This window comes from Panulirus ornatus, chromosome 22 (genome assembly GCF_036320965.1).
Source record: "Panulirus ornatus isolate Po-2019 chromosome 22, ASM3632096v1, whole genome shotgun sequence".
NCBI classification, from domain to species: Eukaryota; Metazoa; Arthropoda; class Malacostraca; order Decapoda; family Palinuridae; genus Panulirus; species Panulirus ornatus.
The window spans coordinates 16,003,201-16,020,700 of NC_092245.1; the positions used below are offsets into that span (position 1 = coordinate 16,003,201).

At 42.9% G+C, this 17,500-nt stretch overlaps 1 protein-coding gene and 1 long non-coding RNA gene across 14 annotated transcripts in view; one reads left to right on the forward strand and one right to left on the reverse strand.

Annotated features, from left to right (window-relative positions):
• LOC139756572 (homeotic protein ultrabithorax-like) overlaps nucleotides 1–17,500 on the forward strand; it is an 821,256-nt gene that overhangs the window by 615,051 nt on the left and 188,705 nt on the right. For 4 of the 12 annotated variants that reach the window (XR_011714386.1, XM_071676185.1, XM_071676184.1 and 1 more), the window contains one exon: nucleotides 10,754–10,883. The exons of the other annotated variants lie outside the window; for them this stretch is intronic. Coding sequence is in view for 3 of the 4 variants with exons in the window: in XM_071676185.1 (XP_071532286.1) it covers nucleotides 10,815–10,883 (69 nt within the window). In the remaining variant the exon portion in view is untranslated. The remainder of the gene's footprint in view (nucleotides 1–10,753; nucleotides 10,884–17,500) is intronic. 12 annotated transcript variants of the gene reach the window in all.
• LOC139756573 (uncharacterized) overlaps nucleotides 1–17,500 on the reverse strand; it is a 117,989-nt gene that overhangs the window by 11,616 nt on the left and 88,873 nt on the right. The gene's annotated exons all lie outside the window — the stretch shown is intronic.

A 17,500-nucleotide genomic window follows, 5' to 3' on the forward strand; every position in this document is an offset into this window, starting at 1 on the left:
GCATCCTTAAACCGGTTTAAACTCTTGAAGGTCGTAATGATATCAGTCCTAAATCTTCTCTCTTCGATGTTGGGTAGATGTGTGGCGTCCCCCAACCTCACAATGTAGCTCAGGTCTTAATTCTGGTACCATCTTTGCTGCCTTCCTCTTGACCTTCTCTATCATTTCTTTCTTTGTGTGTGTGTGTGTGTGTGTGTGTGTGTGTGTGTGTGTGTGTGTGTGTGTGTGTGTGTGTGTGTGTGTGTGTGTCTGAGTTAATTTCTTCTTATAATTGATCTTTTCTTTTTTCTATTTAGTTAACTTTTCCCTTTTTCTTCCTTGCGTTCCAAAGCTATCCTTCCACCCCCCCCCCTCTCTCTCTCTCTCTCTCTCTCTCTCTCTCTCTCTCTCTCTCTCCCCACCCCTCCTTCTTCTTTCCACCTGGTTGGGCCATGTTTTTATTCAGGCGTCTCTCCCCCTCCCGAACCCCCAACCCCGACACCACGCCACACCCCTTACCTCCCCTGGCTCCCCAACACCCGACTCCTCCCCACCATCACCCAGCCCACCACCCAGCCCACCGTCTTCTAAACGTATCGATAATTTCCCACAAATGTACGTAACTTCTCACTTAAACCTTTTTATTTCACATCGACCGTCGCGATGTACTTAAGCAATCATTTCATATCTATTTTCCAAACGAAGATATGGTAAAAAAAAGAATACGCTATATAAGGTCTTGATAACGATAAGATAAAGATAAAGAAGGCTTTACGAGCTTTTCCTAAAGGATCTCAGAAGACCTGACAGATCACTGAAGACAGAAGACGGAATACTGGGAGGAAAAGGGAGGCTGTCTTGTCTCCCACCCTCCCTTCCTCTCTCCCTCACGCACAAAATCCCCTGGAATAGGGGGCTCCGGGGAGAGAGAGAGAGAGAGAGAGAGAGAGAGAGAGAGAGAGAGAGAGAGAGAGAGAGAGAGAGAGAGAGAGAGAGAGAGGAGGGGTGGAAGGGGGAATAGGGTGGGGGTATGGTGGTAGTAGGAGGATGGGGCTTGGGTGGGTTGGGAGGGTAAGGCAAAAAAAAAAAAAAAGAACTTTGGACTGGAAGGTTTAATGAGATTTTCTGGATCCGTCAGGCAGAAGCGGGACCGATATTTTCTCCGGGGGAATCTAGAGAGAGGGAGGAAGGTGGGGGGGATGGGGAGAGAGGGGGAAGGGGGTTGATGGAGGGTGGGTGTGGTGGTACGTGGGAGGGGGGAGAGAAGAGGGGTGTGAGAGGGGAAAGAAAGAAGAGGATAGTGGCGTAAGGACCAGTAATATTAAACACACACACACCCACCCACCCACACACACACACACACACACACACACACACACACACACACACACACACACACGTCCATAACCACATTAAGTGGGAGGTTATGTCAACATATTAACCATTGTCGATATATTGTACCCACTGTGCACTCCCTCCTTGCCTCCTCCTACCCCTAGATATGTGCCTTTCATCCACACTCTTACTGAAATACTTGGGCTGTGTGTATTTAGGGATCACATATTTTCAGAATTAAAAGCGAAACACGTTAGCCACCCAAGGGAACGAGGTTTCTTAACTCGCATCATGTATGTTCGCTGCTATTTTGTGGAAAGGTGTGTATATGTGTGTGTGTGTGTGTGTGTAAGAGAGAGAGAGAGAGAGAGAGAGAGAGAGAGAGAGAGAGAGAGAGAGAGAGAGAGAGAGAGAGAGAGAGAGAGAGAGAGAGAGAATGTCCAACTTGTTGGGTCTACTACGGAGGGTGGAAGGATGGGGCGCAGCCCCCCCCTGCATCCTTAGTCACCGTTGTTACAACAAGCGTCATATGTAGTTGTTCGGAACAAATTTTTATGTCCGCGCGTTATGGTGTGAGTTTTCCCCAGGGGATCCCCACAGGAGGGGAGAGTTGGGGATTAAGAGGGGAGGAGAAGGGGGATGGGGGGAATATATGCAGGGGAGGGGAAGTCGGGCCCACTCCCCGTGGTAAGGGAGACCCCCTATGAGGATAGAAATGATGAGGCAAGCGGAGGAGAAAGAGAAGGAGGAGGAGGAGGAGAAGAGGTAGGATTGAACTTGGGAGAGAGAGAGGGAGAGGAAAGGATGTGGAGGATTTAGAGGGAAGAAGGAAGAAGGGGCAGAGGAGAGGGGAGAAAGGACCATTGGTTGGTTGGCTCCATGCCTGAGGGAGTTGGGTGTCAGGAGGGGAAATAAAGAGCCATTATCATGCAGCCTTTTCTTCGCACGTCGTATCTTTTAACCATCCTGCCCAAAATACCAGATGCATTTTCCTTTTTTTCTCCTTTCCTCCTACGTCCCCTTCGTTCGTGGATGCGCCTAAACCCAATTTAGTCTGACGTTCAGTGTCCTTTGCAACGTCTCAACCCGAACGCGAAATGGTTATCACGTAAACGGGAGTAGAAGAAAATAGATTCGTAGCAACTCTGAGGGATGAGGTGGGAAGTGTTGTGCTGAACGCCTCCCTCTAAACGCTCCTTCGTGTAATTTTCTCCTGTGATTCTGAGCTCGAGAACAAGGCCCAGTTGCTGAGTTCGAAGCCAGGCTAAGTTCCCTACACTCTTGATGTTGCTGTCGAATCCAGATTTCGATGTTGTTGTCGACACTTGTGATGTGACAGTGGGTTCGAGGCCAGAATGTGGTGTTAAGACCAAGGTGTGATGTTGAGGTCGAAACCGCGATGTGAAGTTTGGGAGGAGGAGGAGGAGGAGGAGGAAGAAAAGACCAAGCTATGACGCTGAGTTCGAGACTACACGCTAACCACAAGCACTCACCTTGAGATCACCGTGTGTGCTACGTCTTGTATTCTGCTAACTCCTCAGAGATATAGCTTGTGGCTAACTCCTTGATGTATTCGTCTCTCGTGCCAGCGGACAGAAATCAGTTGCGGCAAAGCAATAGCAGCAGCAACAAAAGCAACAGAGTCAAGCAACAACCATGTCTATATCTCGTGCAACAGCGAGACAGCGTGCCAAAACAGCATCACCACCACCACCATTGCTCACCGACTCAAGAACAGCAGTAGGAGCCACAGCGGAAACAGCATCAGCATTAAAACAGCAGTAACATTAGCAGCACCACCTGCAGCACCAGTAACGGTAGAGGTGGTAAGAACAGCATAACAGTATATATATATATATATATATATATATATATATATATATATATATATATATATATATATATATATATATATATAACAGCAGGAACAGCACCGGTGGCAGCAGCAGCAATAACAGGAGCAGCAAGAGCGGCAGCGGTAACACCAACCCGAGTCATCCACTACCAGCAATCATAGCCACCCACCCTCCCTCTCTCTCTCTCTCTCTCTCCCTCCCCTCGCCCTCTATTCTCTCTCTCTCTCTCTCTCTCTCTCTCTCTCTCTCTCTCTCTCTCTCTCTCTCTCTCTGCATACGGCACGCTGTTCCTCTGACTGGAGAGGTCGTTTACTGCAGGCGGTGCGGGAGAAATTGGCTCGGACAGGACCCCCCTGGTCAGTGGGCGACGGGCGCTCGCCTGTGTTATATTGACTCGCTGGGCCATTCATATTTCACGACCCGCCTACAATATGAGTGGTTCCTCCATGTCGACAGAGAGGCTTTATTAATGGCCAGTGAGCCGACCAGATCGCAAACATAACAGTGTGTGTTGGCTATTGTGTGTGTGTGTGTGTGTGTGTGTGTGTGCGTGTGTATGTGTGTGTGCGTGAGTGTGTGTGGTGATGGAGTTGCAAGGTATATATATATATATATATATATATATATATATATATATATATATATATCATATATCATATATATGGAAGCTTGTGTGTGTGTGTGTAAGCATTAATGGAGGTAAAGTCCAATTAGGCTTATGTACGTGTTTGTTTTATTGTATGTATATGTGTGTTTATGTATGTATGTGTGTGTGTGTGTGTGTGTGTGTGTGTGTGTGTGTGTGTGTTCGTGTGTGTGTGTGTGTGTGTGTGTGTGTGTGTGGTTGTGAGTGTGTGTGTGTGTGTGTGTGACAGGACAGGCCAATGTGCTATGAACCATGCATATATGTATATATCTTTTTCTAACTAATAACTTTTATCTCCTAATGTTTTGTGCCCATTTGAATTGTTGGCAAGTAATTTGTTTACTGATAACTTTCTGAACGATAACCTGTTCCTTACTGGAAAAAAAAAAGTATACAAAATACTTGACGGTAATTACTAGCAATTTATTTACTTGTATCGTGTACTTGTATATTCTTCACTAAGAAGTTCTTTATTAGTGACCTTTTCTTGAGTAAATTTACATATTACTACAGTGCTTTATTTAAAGACGATTGTTCCCTTATGACTTGCTAAATGATGCTTAGTGTATTGTTCTCTTGTTTCCATCATGTTATCTTCCATGCTGTGTTATATTACGTTATGCCCAAATCCACTCTGTGTGAGATAACGTGTTAGATGATAATCTTCAGCACTTACGAGAGAAAATCATACTGTATGATAATTTCCCACAAGTCTAATAGTTGTACGTTAGATTAAAAGGTGATTGATTTAGTGGCTTGTGGGAATAATAAATAATCAACACTGATACTAGGTGATTTGAAGGATTAATGATTAGCTCAGTGGGGTCAACCGTTTATCATATGAGGCCTTATTGAATAGAAGAACAAGATCGATTATCAAAAAGGATGATGGTGGGAGTAACCGGAATAATTGACGATTAAAAGAGACACTGATAAGACCAAAAGGATTAATCTGTAGCTGAGAGATGCAGTAATTCAAACCTGTGAGAATGATCTTTGATTAAAAAAGGAAATATCATTGAAATCAGAAATAATCATTGATAACTAAATTAGTGAACGCTCAGATAAAACTGGGTGATTCAAAAACAAACAGAAATTGCAGAGAAATATAATGACATGGTTATTCAGTTAATAAGCAGGAATATTCCACGTTCAATTAGAATAATCAGGAATAAAACAGCGTTAACAAAGGAATGACCAAGAATTAACTGGGAAGAGATTTGATCAATAAGATCTTTAAAAAGAAATAAAGACTTGTATCCTTTCAGTTCTCCACCTGTCATTACGCAGTGCTGGTAATTTTAAGAACTAATTGATATCTCTAATTATCCACCTGTGTCCTCTTTCATTCTGCCTTAGCAATACCTCTTTTAACTCGTCTGTTCCAGTATCTCTTCCGGCCTCCATTCCTCTCTCTCTCTCTCTCTCTCTCTCTCTCTCTCTCTCTCTCTCTCTCTCTCTCTCTCTCTCTCTCTCTCTCTCTCTCTCTCTCTCTCTCTCTCTCTCTCTCTCTCTCACTTCTTTGCCTCGCAACACAAATTAGTCCTCAGCACGCACTCTCACCCACTGAAACGGGTTTTGTGAGTGCGAGAGACTCTCTCTCTCTCTCTCTCTCTCTCTCTCTCTCTCTCTCTCTCTCTCTCTCTCTCTCTCTCTCTCTCTCTCTCTCTCTCTCTCTCTAGCATTTCGGCTTATTCCAGGTAACATGGGACGGGTGGAGCGTGTTATAAAGTGTGTGTGTGTGTGTGTGTGTGTAGTAGAGGCGAAGGACGAAATGAAAACGAAAGAAAAATGTGAGTGTTGAATGATGTGGTAATATCTATAAAATTGAATATACATATATATATATATATATATATATATATATATATATATATATATATATATATATATATATATATATATATATATATATATATATATATATATATATATATATATATATATATATATATATATATATATGTATATATATATGTCTGCATTTTTGTATGAACGTGTGTATATCTGCATATGTTTGGCTATTCATTTAGTAAGTTTCACAAAGAATAAGTACTCAAAAATAACATGGAGGTCACTAATTCAAACACCAGCACCCCAGAGATGTTCCCACAATCGTGAGATATTGAGCAGAAAAAATATATCATAAAAACAACGAAGAGGCGACGTATAGTTTCTTCATATTCTTTTCGGAATTCTTTTTTTTTTCCATTTTCTGTGGTTGAAGTTTTAGTGTCCCTGAAGAATTGTATAGGATGCCTTCTCGAGGCCTGTATTCGGTGGGGTTTATTGCTGTAATTATGTTTAACTGGTTATTGGTTTTAGGGGATGGGATAGGGGGGAAGAAGCGCTGGTTTGTAGGCAAGGGTGTATTTCCCACGTACACAAGTAATGTTTTTATGACTCTGTTTTCTTTCCCTGTTGGGAATGTCTTTCTTCCGTTTTTCTTTCTTATCTCCCGTTTCAAGAACGAACAGGATAAATCCGGATTGTGAACAAGATCTTTAACTTTACGATTAATCTTTTTTTTTCATTATTTTCTTCCTCTAGTTTTAAGATTATATAACTCTGGGAGATAATGAATAAACGAGTATGATTAGGGTAAGGCACAACTAAACATTGTTAGTTTAATCATCACTGGTTACTTAAAAAAGGTAATAAAAAGAATGTGCATAACTGATAACATTAGAATTTACGTTTATCCCATTTATTCTGCGAAATCTGTAATTCATCGTCAATGATAACTGAGTGGTTCTAAAACGAATTCTAACCAGAGTTTATCAGGTTAGAATCAGAGATTATCAAGCAGCATTTAGGGTAAAGAAGTAGCTTACAATTGTCTGAGTTTGATTGTCTGTTTTAACAGAACGGAGGGAGAGAGAGAGAGAGAGAGAGAGAGAGAGAGAGAGAGAGAGAGAGAGAGAGAGAGAGAGAGAGAGAGAGAGTTCTTCGATCGTGGAACCCTGTCTCTTGAACTTTATTTAGGTCATGCGCGCGCGCGCGTGTGTGTGTGGGTGTGTGCGTGCGTGTGTATGTGTGTGTGTGTGTGTGTGTGTGTGTGTGTGTGTGTGTAAATCTATCTCTGTGGATGTAGTCCTCCTATGCGTGCATATTTTGTGTGTTTGTTATTTGTTTAAATTTTTGCGTGTTTGTATGTGGACGTTGTGGGGTATTTGTGTCTGTGAATTTGATTTCCTTTTTCCATAAATCTATATATCTAGGAAGCAAATATAAAGCACTTTAAAAGAATAAATTCTCTTGGCGAACACATAAACACACACAGAGACAGACAGACACACACACATACACACACAAGTTTAAAGATAGCGAGAACTCAAGACGAAATCAGGGAAAAGACCGCAAGCAACTTCAAGCGTTGAGAGTGACGCTGATATACAGCAGATGCGAGGCATTGGAACTAAGTACTCGAAGGCAAAGAAGGATCGGGTGAGTACAAGAACAAAAAAAAAAAAGGGAGAGAGACTCTGAAACGAGTAAACTTAAGAGGCGACGAAACGTCTAGCAATTCGATTCCGCCACATATCTTTCCATTCGTGAACCAGTGAAGCAGGTCTGTGATGATGTATGGGCGAGGCGAGGAGCAGACTGGATCAGGGAAAATGATAGAAGTTGAAATGAAAAGGATACAGAGAAGAAGCGTAGAGGGACTGAATATGAACTGGAGGACCTTGGGTATTGGGTAGTCTGTTGATGAAAGGAAGACTCAAGCTTTGAATGTTGTCTTTCGAGTGAAAGAAACCTGTGAAGGCAGAGCTGCTAAGCCAGACAGAGAGGAAAAACTTGCATAAGATAAGAATCTTGATAAGGTATGTGTGCATGGACAAGGATAGGGACAAGAATGGAACTAACCAACATCTGACTAATCAACACTCAGGAGAACTAGGCTAGGCAAGGGGAAGGAGTGGCACTGGTGAATGTAGCTGGCTGGCTGGCTGGCTGGCCCTCTTGGCCCTATGCCATAACCCTCCACCACAACACCCCACCCCCCGTACCCCTCCCTTCCTCCCTTCCTTCCCTCCCCTCCACCCCGTCACCCTCCCTCCTGGCAACCCTCGTCACTCCCCGTCTCACTGTCTCATACCACGCGATAATTTTACTCCACCATCCCTACGTCACCGTTCCCCAACACCACCACCTGATCCCCTAACGCCGGCCATATCTTCGTCAGCAGAGACGAGGGCTGCGACACCTACACTGCCACAAGCACCACCTGATTCCCTTACATCGCCCATATCTTTGCTAGGAGGAAAGAAGGGAACTGAAACACACATGTCTAGGGCACCCCTGAAGACACCCATATCTCCTGCAGTAGAGAGGAAGTCGGTGAGATGATACCCATATAGCTAAGTATACCATTTGAACCCCTGACTCCGGCCACATCATCTTCAGGAGAGAAATCAACACTCGCACGTCTACAGCAGCATCATCTGGTATACTCACACGATCTATCTCAACTAGAGAAGACTATCTACACGTCACTACATCATCCCGAAGACGGAGGCAACAAAGCGACATCTATAACAGCGAAGGCGATCCTAATATATCTACGTCGCGTTGAATATTACGACCATATCTTCATATGTCCATTACTTGGAAAGGAATACGTTGTCCTGGCTATATAACGACACTGTAGCCTAAGCTATATTATCCTATGCATATGAGATTCACGGTGATGGAAATGCAAAGACCCACTACGTACAGCATTCGCGACTTTTGCGGCGAATTCCAACCATGCTACCAACCCCTGCATTACTAAAGAATGTTTGCAGGTATACGCAATACCTTTGTGTATGATCATGCACTGGCGTCATGGAGAATGGCGCTACGCGAACCATAGCGCTAAGAAAATACCAGAGTCAAAGATCACCGCATGATTGCATACGACCTATGTCAACTACCACCGAGAGATGGTGAATGACCTCAGTCATATATCACTGCTTGATCATGAATAATCACTGGTGGGTGATCATCAGCCTGGTATTGTCAGCGATACACTAGAGCCCCGTCCGTTGCCTTAGACACTTGCATAAAAAAGGCTTTTTGTCAAGATCTCCTTTTTCTTTTGGAGTATTTCCCCGCATTTACTATCTTTTATCCTGTCATCTGTCATATATATATCCTTTAAACAACGAGCTCTTTGGGTGTACGTTCAAGAGTTCTATTGAAGTAATTGAAGATATTTTCTCTCTCTCTTTTTTTAGAAGTGTATATACCTGCACTGACGCGCATTTGTATGTTCTTTTAGAGTATTGGAGACGACATTTGCACCTGTGATTCCAGTTAGACTCTGCCTAATCCTGTATGGTCTGTAATCCTCTAATATCGTCTTGAGATGGACAAAAGACGAAAACATTTGATAGAAATGGGTAGATTTGAGACATTATAAGACGAAGTCCGGCGCTGGGGGATCAAGACAACAAGGAAGAAACAGGTCCTCCTTCAACAAATGATCTCAGTCAAGAGTTGTTATGTATACATCGCCACCATGAAGTATACACGACACTTGTCGTTGCTTCCTCCCCTGCCGTTTGGTAATGGTACTCTCGAGACCATAAGCCGCCGCCTCGATCTCACCACAACGACACCGAGGGACGACAAGATGATTTACCGTGACCCAGGTCACAAGTCTCGTTCTCGAGGCCCGGCGGAGGAGGACGGTCTGCTTATGAATCACACGAGAAGAATTAAAGAAACGCTAGGTCTCGTCTCTACGAACTTCCATCCCCCATCTCCCCTTTGTGTATAAGTCTATCTTCACCCAGGCTTCACGGCTGCTAGGAACGACGACGAAGTGTGTGTAATGCTACGAAAATTCAGCCAAGTGTAACAATTCTGATACTACAAGTTTGACACTTTCTCGACATCTTGCGTGTGCCTGTGCCTGACAGCCGGAGAATTCCTGGAACCAATATTCAGTTCCACTTTTTGAAGACTTTGAAGAGTACTGACCCGGCAAGACTGATGAGGCTTTGTTGAAATCTTGAATCCAAGATCTTGCAGTCTTTGTCCCTTTGAATATACTCGAATGCATTATTGCAGCCTTTGTTTTACCTGTGTATTACATATTCTTACGAGCGGGTAGAGCTTTTCCTGTCCCATCTTCCTGCAGTGTGCAAGAATTACTGAGTCTCCGTTGAGAACCATCATATTCTTCTCTGTTTGGTGGGTCGGACGCATGCCAACTTATGGTAGACTCGTTGCCAGAGTTAGAAGTGGGAAGTGAGCAAATGCTGTCATTTTACTTTGTCAACATCTGCGTGTTGATATTTCATATATATATATATATATATATATATATATATATATATATATATATATATATATATATATATATTTATATACATATATATATATATATATATATATATATATATATATATATATATATATATATATATATATATATATATATATATATATATATCAACCGAAATGAGAAATTTATGACCCCCCAAAACTTCATGTCCCTGAATATCTGAAAACCTCGGTAGCTTCACTATCCCTGCGTCTTTCGTTACGTCAAACAATCACACATTTTTTTTTCCACTTCCTCCTCCAAGGGAACCCTTGACACCCCCCAGCCCTTGCACCACCACCACCACCACAAAGACACACCCATCGCCAAACCCAATAATAATTCATGACAGAATATAAATTCATATGACAAAAAAAAAAGAGAGAGAACTCCTCGTACCAAGCCTTGCAGAATATATATATATATATATATATATATATATATATATATATATATATATATATATATATATATATATATATATATATATATATATATATATATATATATATATATATATATATATATATATATATAATCTCACACAAAAAAAATTAAAAAACGCAGATTTATCCCACCGTCCCTCCTCCTCATTTTACCACTCCCAATGTGACGTTGCAGAACACAACACCCTCATCAACACGCCCTCGTCTCCGCCAGCGGGCGGCCGGGTGAGAAGAGAATGGATTCCCATCACGCTCATACGCCCGTAATGCAGTGTGCTCAATACACGCCCATCCCAGGTCAAAAGGTCAGCTTATTATTACTTTTCATTCCAAAAAAAAAATGATAAGAGTCACCGACAGATCACTCACACACCCACCCACCCACCCACCCACACCCGACTCCTGTGTACATATGTCTGTGACATGATGGGTGATGGTGGGTTGTATGCCTCACCAACACTTGTCGAGTTGTATTTTTCTGGGTTGTGATAGTGTTAAGTGTTGTTTGTGGTGTATTTAGGTGTTTTTGTATACTTACACATACGTAAACACACGCGCATACACACACAAACACACACACACACACTTTCTTGTATATTTGCATGAAATATACCAACAAATATGTATACAAAAGACATTCGCGCACTATATATATATATATATATATATATATATATATATATATATGCATACATACATTGTCCCTAGGGATAAGGGAGAAAGAATACTGCCCACGTATTCCCTGCGTTTGTGGAAGGCGACTAAAAGAAGAGTGAGCGGGGGGCTGGAAATCCTCCCCTTCTGTTTACTTTTCCGATAGAAGGAACAGAGAAGGGGGCCAAGTGAGGACTTTCCCCTCTAAGGCTCAGTCCTCCGTTCTTAACGTTACCTCGCTAACGCGGAAAATTGCAAATGTGTGCGGGGATATAAAAGGTATGATGAAATATGTGCATGCAAAATGATTACACATCATATACTTTCACACATACATATGTAAAGCCTCACACACAACTTTCTTGGTGCATACAGACTCTCACACATATGAACACAGGCGAGGACGCACACACACACACACACACACACACACACACACACACACACACACACACACACAGTGGCTGAAGAAAATTACTAGTTATACGGGCGGCGCACCGTGAGGCTTCACCAGTTAATATCCCTCACTCTTCACTGTGGGTGTGGCGCTCATGCTGCTCCCGTTGTCTCATGTACGACAGTCTGCCAAAAAAGATTTGTCTGAAAATCGACAGATTTATTTTCTTTTTTTTTTTGTTACTTTGAATCTCTTTACACGAACGGGATAAAGTCAAAATGGAAACGAAGATGATGACTCCCAGTCTCGCTGCCTTTTACTCTTGGGTTCTAATGTTAATCCAAGCCAGTCGCCCGTACCTGCAAGGCACACTTTCTTGCATCTAGAAGCATGTGGCATGACAGTATAACACATGGGGGGAGCCATGAATCGAGAATACTAACTGCGTTTCAACCACAGGATTTTTGCAAGTGAGATCAGCCATGTATAATGGATACAGCCATTAGCCAATATCCTTCGTGGAATAACAAAATCCTTCATCCTAAGACTCAAAAGTCACCGCTTTTGCGCGAAATTCGCGTGTTTTTTTTGTGTTTCCCCTCCCACCGACTCATCCCTTCGCGATGAAGGAAGGACGCGCTTTGGCTTCGAAGACCACCTGGGGGGACCCAGCTGTATTAAGCGGGAAGTGGGGATAATAACCGGATCTTCGTGGACGGATAAATGGACCTTGACGTTTTGACAGAGCGCTGGGGGTCACTACGGAGAACGTAAATCATAAGGGGTTCCTCCTCTCAGATCAACAGCCTTGTGGTACTCTCCACTCTTAAATGGCTTCTCGCTGCTCCTGTCGCTATGGTGTAAACTCTGCTCCTCACAACCATAAAGAAAAAATGCAGCAACCTGAGCAAATATTCTTCTCTTCTTTTCTCATTTTTTTGTTGTTGTTCTCGTTTTGTTTGTTTCACGATATGATATAATGAATGGTTTGCGCTATGTTGCTTCCCTATTAACTTTGTATTGGTGTGTGTGTGTGTGTGTGTGTGTGTGTGTGTGTGTGTGTGTATTTGTTGAGGTTTTACAGTGAGTCTTGTTTTTCCTGTCTTTTTTTTTTTTCTTTTTGGCACAGAGGTGTTCGTGTCCAACCTCTTTGTCTCGGTTGATAGACATGTGTTTTCAGTTGTCTTGTTTTTTGTCTTTGTTTTTGTTTCATATGTGATGTGTCTTGTTGTAGCTGGCTGGTGGTATGTGTTGTTGGATTATGTTTTGCTTGCTTTTGTCTTTTAAGATGTTACATATATATATATCTCGGAAAGCAAAAATGGGTATGTTTGAGGGAATAGTGGTTCCAACAATGTTGTATGGTTGCGAGGCGTGGGCTATGGATAGAGATGTGCGCAGGAGGATGGATGTGCTGGAAATGAGATGTTTGAGGACAATGTGTGGTGTGAGGTGGTTTGATCGAGTAAGTAACGTAAGGGTAAGAGAGATGTGTGGAAATAAAAAGAGCGTGGTTGAGAGAGCAGAAGAGGGTGTTTTGAAATGGTTTGGGCACATGGAGAGAATGAGTGAGGAGAGATTGACCAAGAGGATATATGTGTCGGAGGTGGAGGGAACGAGGAGAAGAGGGAGACCAAATTGGAGGTGGAAAGATGGAGTGAAAAAGATTTTGTGTGATCGGGGCCTGAACATGCAGGAGGGTGAAAGGAGGGCAAGAAATAGAGTGAATTGGAGTCATGTGGTATACAGGGGTTGACGTGCTGTCAGTGGATTGAAGCAAGGCATGTGAAGCGTCTGGGGTAAACCATGGAAAGCTGTGTAGGTATGTATATTTGCGTGTGTGGACGTGTGTATGTACATGTGTATGGGGGGGGGGGGTTGGGCCATTTCTTTCGTCTGTTTCCTTGCGCTACCTCGCAAACGCGGGAGACAGCGACAAAGTATAAAAAAAAAAAAAAAAAAAAAAAAAAAAAAAAAAAAAAAAAATATATATATATATATATATATATATATATATATATATATATATATATATATATATATATATATATATATATTGATACATGTATTACAAAGAGAACATATCAGATGGATAATCAAGTTACATAACCATGAGTTTACCCCACAGCGTTTTACAACACTTGACTCTCGACGTCTTGTAATATTTCACATACATAACATCATCGCTATATAACATAAGATGAAGAGCGCATGAAGACATACTTTCAAGGTTAGCCATGTCCAGCAACCTCCTGGTCCTACGATACGAGTAAAATAGACATAAGTCTGTTCAAAGGCTAGGCATAGCCATGTGCTTCCAAACCTTATTATAAGCAGGAGGTATTAATGACAAATGTTCCAAAATGTTAACTGTGCCACATCACCTCTTGCGCCACATGTCATGCACAGATGCAAATCATCACCCACCAGGTGTGTTCCTGTGTTTAGCATGACCCTGCAGGCTACATCTGCCATCACACCTGCTCTCAGTATACTTTCGCCTACGCCACAAGTTCAACACCTACCTGTCTTGGTTCACTTGTTCGCGTCTATTGCTACAATCATTCATGATCCTCCAGCTTATCTTTACATCATTTTTACAGATCGACTGTATTTACATCACAAACCGGGAACATAGAGCGATTGAGAAGCATGTATGTTTACATGCAAACACACAGAAACACACACACACACACACACACACACACACACACACACACACACACACACACACAAACAAACAACACACGCGCGAGCGCGCAGACATACACAGACAAAAACGCCCAAAGGGAAAAGAACAAATGACGCATGTCACAAGAAGCCTTCTCGAAATGGGTTGGGGAGTCATGCCACAGGGTTCAGTCCTGGGACCATTGCTCTTCTTGATCTATGTAAATGACTTGCCTGAAGGAGTGAACTCATACCTGAGTATGTTTGCAGATGATGCCAAGGTGATGAGGGAATTGAAATAAGAAGTGAGGAGGATTGCTTCAACTTGCAGTGGACCCGAGAAGAACGCCAAAGTTGGTCTGATACATGGTTGATGAAATTCTATCCTACTAAATGCAAAGAGATGAGTATAAGACACAGTGAAAGAGGACCTCGATACAATTATCATTTAGCAGGGAATAAGATGCATGAATGTGTTTACCAGAGGAGCTTATCGGTCGACGCTGTGCATGACTTGTCGCCAGGTCCTCACCATAGGAGTAAAAAATAGATGTGCGTTGAAGTATATTTGTCAGGATATTGGAAGCAAACCTTTTACATCCTACATGAGGCCAAAAGCCAGCTTATGCTTCCAGGCTTGGTCACTGCACTCAAAGGCCTATAAAGAACTACTAGAGAATGGTCCGGAAGAGGGCGAACTCGATGGAACCAAAATTAAGAAAAGTGAATCTCAGTGTCACGTTTGCGGCCATAGATTGGTTCACCATGGAGGAGAGAAGAGTAAGGGGTAATTCAATGGCAACTCTTTAAGTTTTTGAACCAGTCTGAGGACGTCAGCGGAGGATGGTTCTTCGATAGATGCAGGAACGAAACAACCAGAGGTCATAACATAACATTAAGCACGAAACTTGTACGGAAAGATGTAAATAAGTAGTTTCATAGTGTAAGAATAGCGGACGAGTGGAATAAACTGAGTAATGAACTTGTTGATGCGGAGAGCATATAGAGACTTAATAAGTTGTGTGATCAGTAGAAAAAGTCCAAGAGAAGGGTGCCCCACGAAAGAAGATCTCCCCCCCGTGCTCTGCAATAGATAACTGCGTATACGTTATTGCGTAGAGCGCATTGGTATACGCACACAGACGAGAACATAAACACTTGCATCGCACACAACAAACACACACACACACACACACACACACACACACACACACACACACACACACACACACACTCACACTCACGTGCACTATACACACTGCGAAAAAAAAATAATCAAGTTTACAAAAGAGCTAATTACGCCATTAGCTTAAAACTCCTAAGCTGCAGTTCATTAAGCTAATTGTTTGGTAAGGCGAACAATAACACTGATTGGGGTGGTCTTAATTACACAGATAAAGATCTTGGCTGGCCGAAATCCAGTGTTGTTTATCGCTAATCGACGGGCTGGAGAGGGAGTTGAAGTGAGGACGGGTCGGTGGGGGGGAAGAGGGAGTGTGGCGGAGGTGGCGGGGAAGGAGGGGAAACGAGAAGGGCAAGGGAGAAGGGAAAAAGGGGGGAAGAGAGGTTTCCCCATCTCCTTCGCCGTGTGTCAGAACCAACTTGAGGAGGAGGAGGAGGCTTCGAGGAATGGGCTTCGTTCGTTCGTTCGTCCGTTCGTTCGTTCGGTCATTTATTCAATCCTTCGTTCATCCACTGAGAGAGAGAGAGAGAGAGAGAGAGAGAGAGAGAGAGAGAGAGAGAGAGAGAGAGAGAGAGAGAGAGAGAGAGAGAGAGAGAGTACGATAGTGGTGGTGGTGGCTGTGGTGGTGGTGGTGGTGGTGGTTAGGTGCTATCCACGTTCATTGGCCGGAGAGGTCATTAGCGGCCTGGGAGTGGATTGGCTGCCTGGCCTGGTCCCAGACGTATGACAAATGAACCACCTCATTCTTGGCCAGACCCGCGTGTCACTAGCGGATCATGGCGACGTTGTGTAATTATTACCATCACTCTAGATGCTTTATGGCCAACTTTCATTATATTTAGCCCTGGTAACTTATGTGTCACAGGTTCTATGCAGGGATATGTATATACGTAAATGTATATGTATATATATATATATATATATATATATATATATATATATATATATATATATATATATGTATATATATGTGAGAGAGAGAGAGAGAGAGAGAGAGAGAGAGAGAGAGAGAGAGAGAGAGAGAGAGAGAGAGAGAGAGAGAGAGAGAGAGAGAGAGAGGGTGTTACCGGATTCTACCTGCCACTGGTTCCACCGCGAGTCAAAGGCTGTGTAATCGTCTGTTGACGAACAGGAGTTAGACTCTCATCGAAGAACTTCTCACCCTGAGTGAAACCATCATTTCCCTGCTACTGGAAGTAGCACAGCTTTGCTCATATATAAATATATAAACAAGTGAGACATGAATATAAACTCTGAATGTATACACTTCATATCAACATGCTTCCCCAAAAGTATTGTAGTGAAGTCGCCGTTTGAATGTAGACCAAAGGTAGATCGCCACCATCAACTGAAGAGACCCTCCCTAGTCTAGATCGTCTTCCAGAACATTGTGTGTGTGTGTGAGAGAGAGAGAGAGAGAGAGAGAGAGAGAGAGAGAGAGAGAGAGAGAGAGAGAGAGAGAGAGAGAGAGAGAGAGAGAGAGAGAAACTAATAAAAGAGAAGGAAATTCCCAAAATTTCAGCGGCCATTTTCCTGCGTTTTCTTTTTTCTTCTATTTTTTTCCCCCTTCCTCCCTGACAAGCTCCGGTGGCGCCCCCTGTGACTCTGATGGAAGAGTCTCATTTGAACTTGTCAGCTCTCTCTCTGAGGTCTTTATCTGTGTGGACTCACCGACTCTCAATAAAGGTTTTCTTGTGCCAGCGCCTTCGACCTTTATACTGCCAGCCACATACCCCAAGAAAGGTCGTGTGGAAGTGTTCCTAATATTTCTGGGATAAGTGAAGAGGTAAAAGAGAGGTTGGAGAAGAGAGTGAGTGTGTGTATGTGAGGCACATGTCTGACAGTGAGTGGTGGGATAGGATGTAAGGATACCTGCGAGTGGAGAAGGTTGAGGACGAGCGGTCGGAGAAAGTGTACATATACTGTTTATTGTGTCTGTAAGAAACGTGAACTTTACTGGAAACTTTGTTGAAGTAAAGAACCTCCGAAAACGACGTGTAAAACGTGAGCTTCACTGG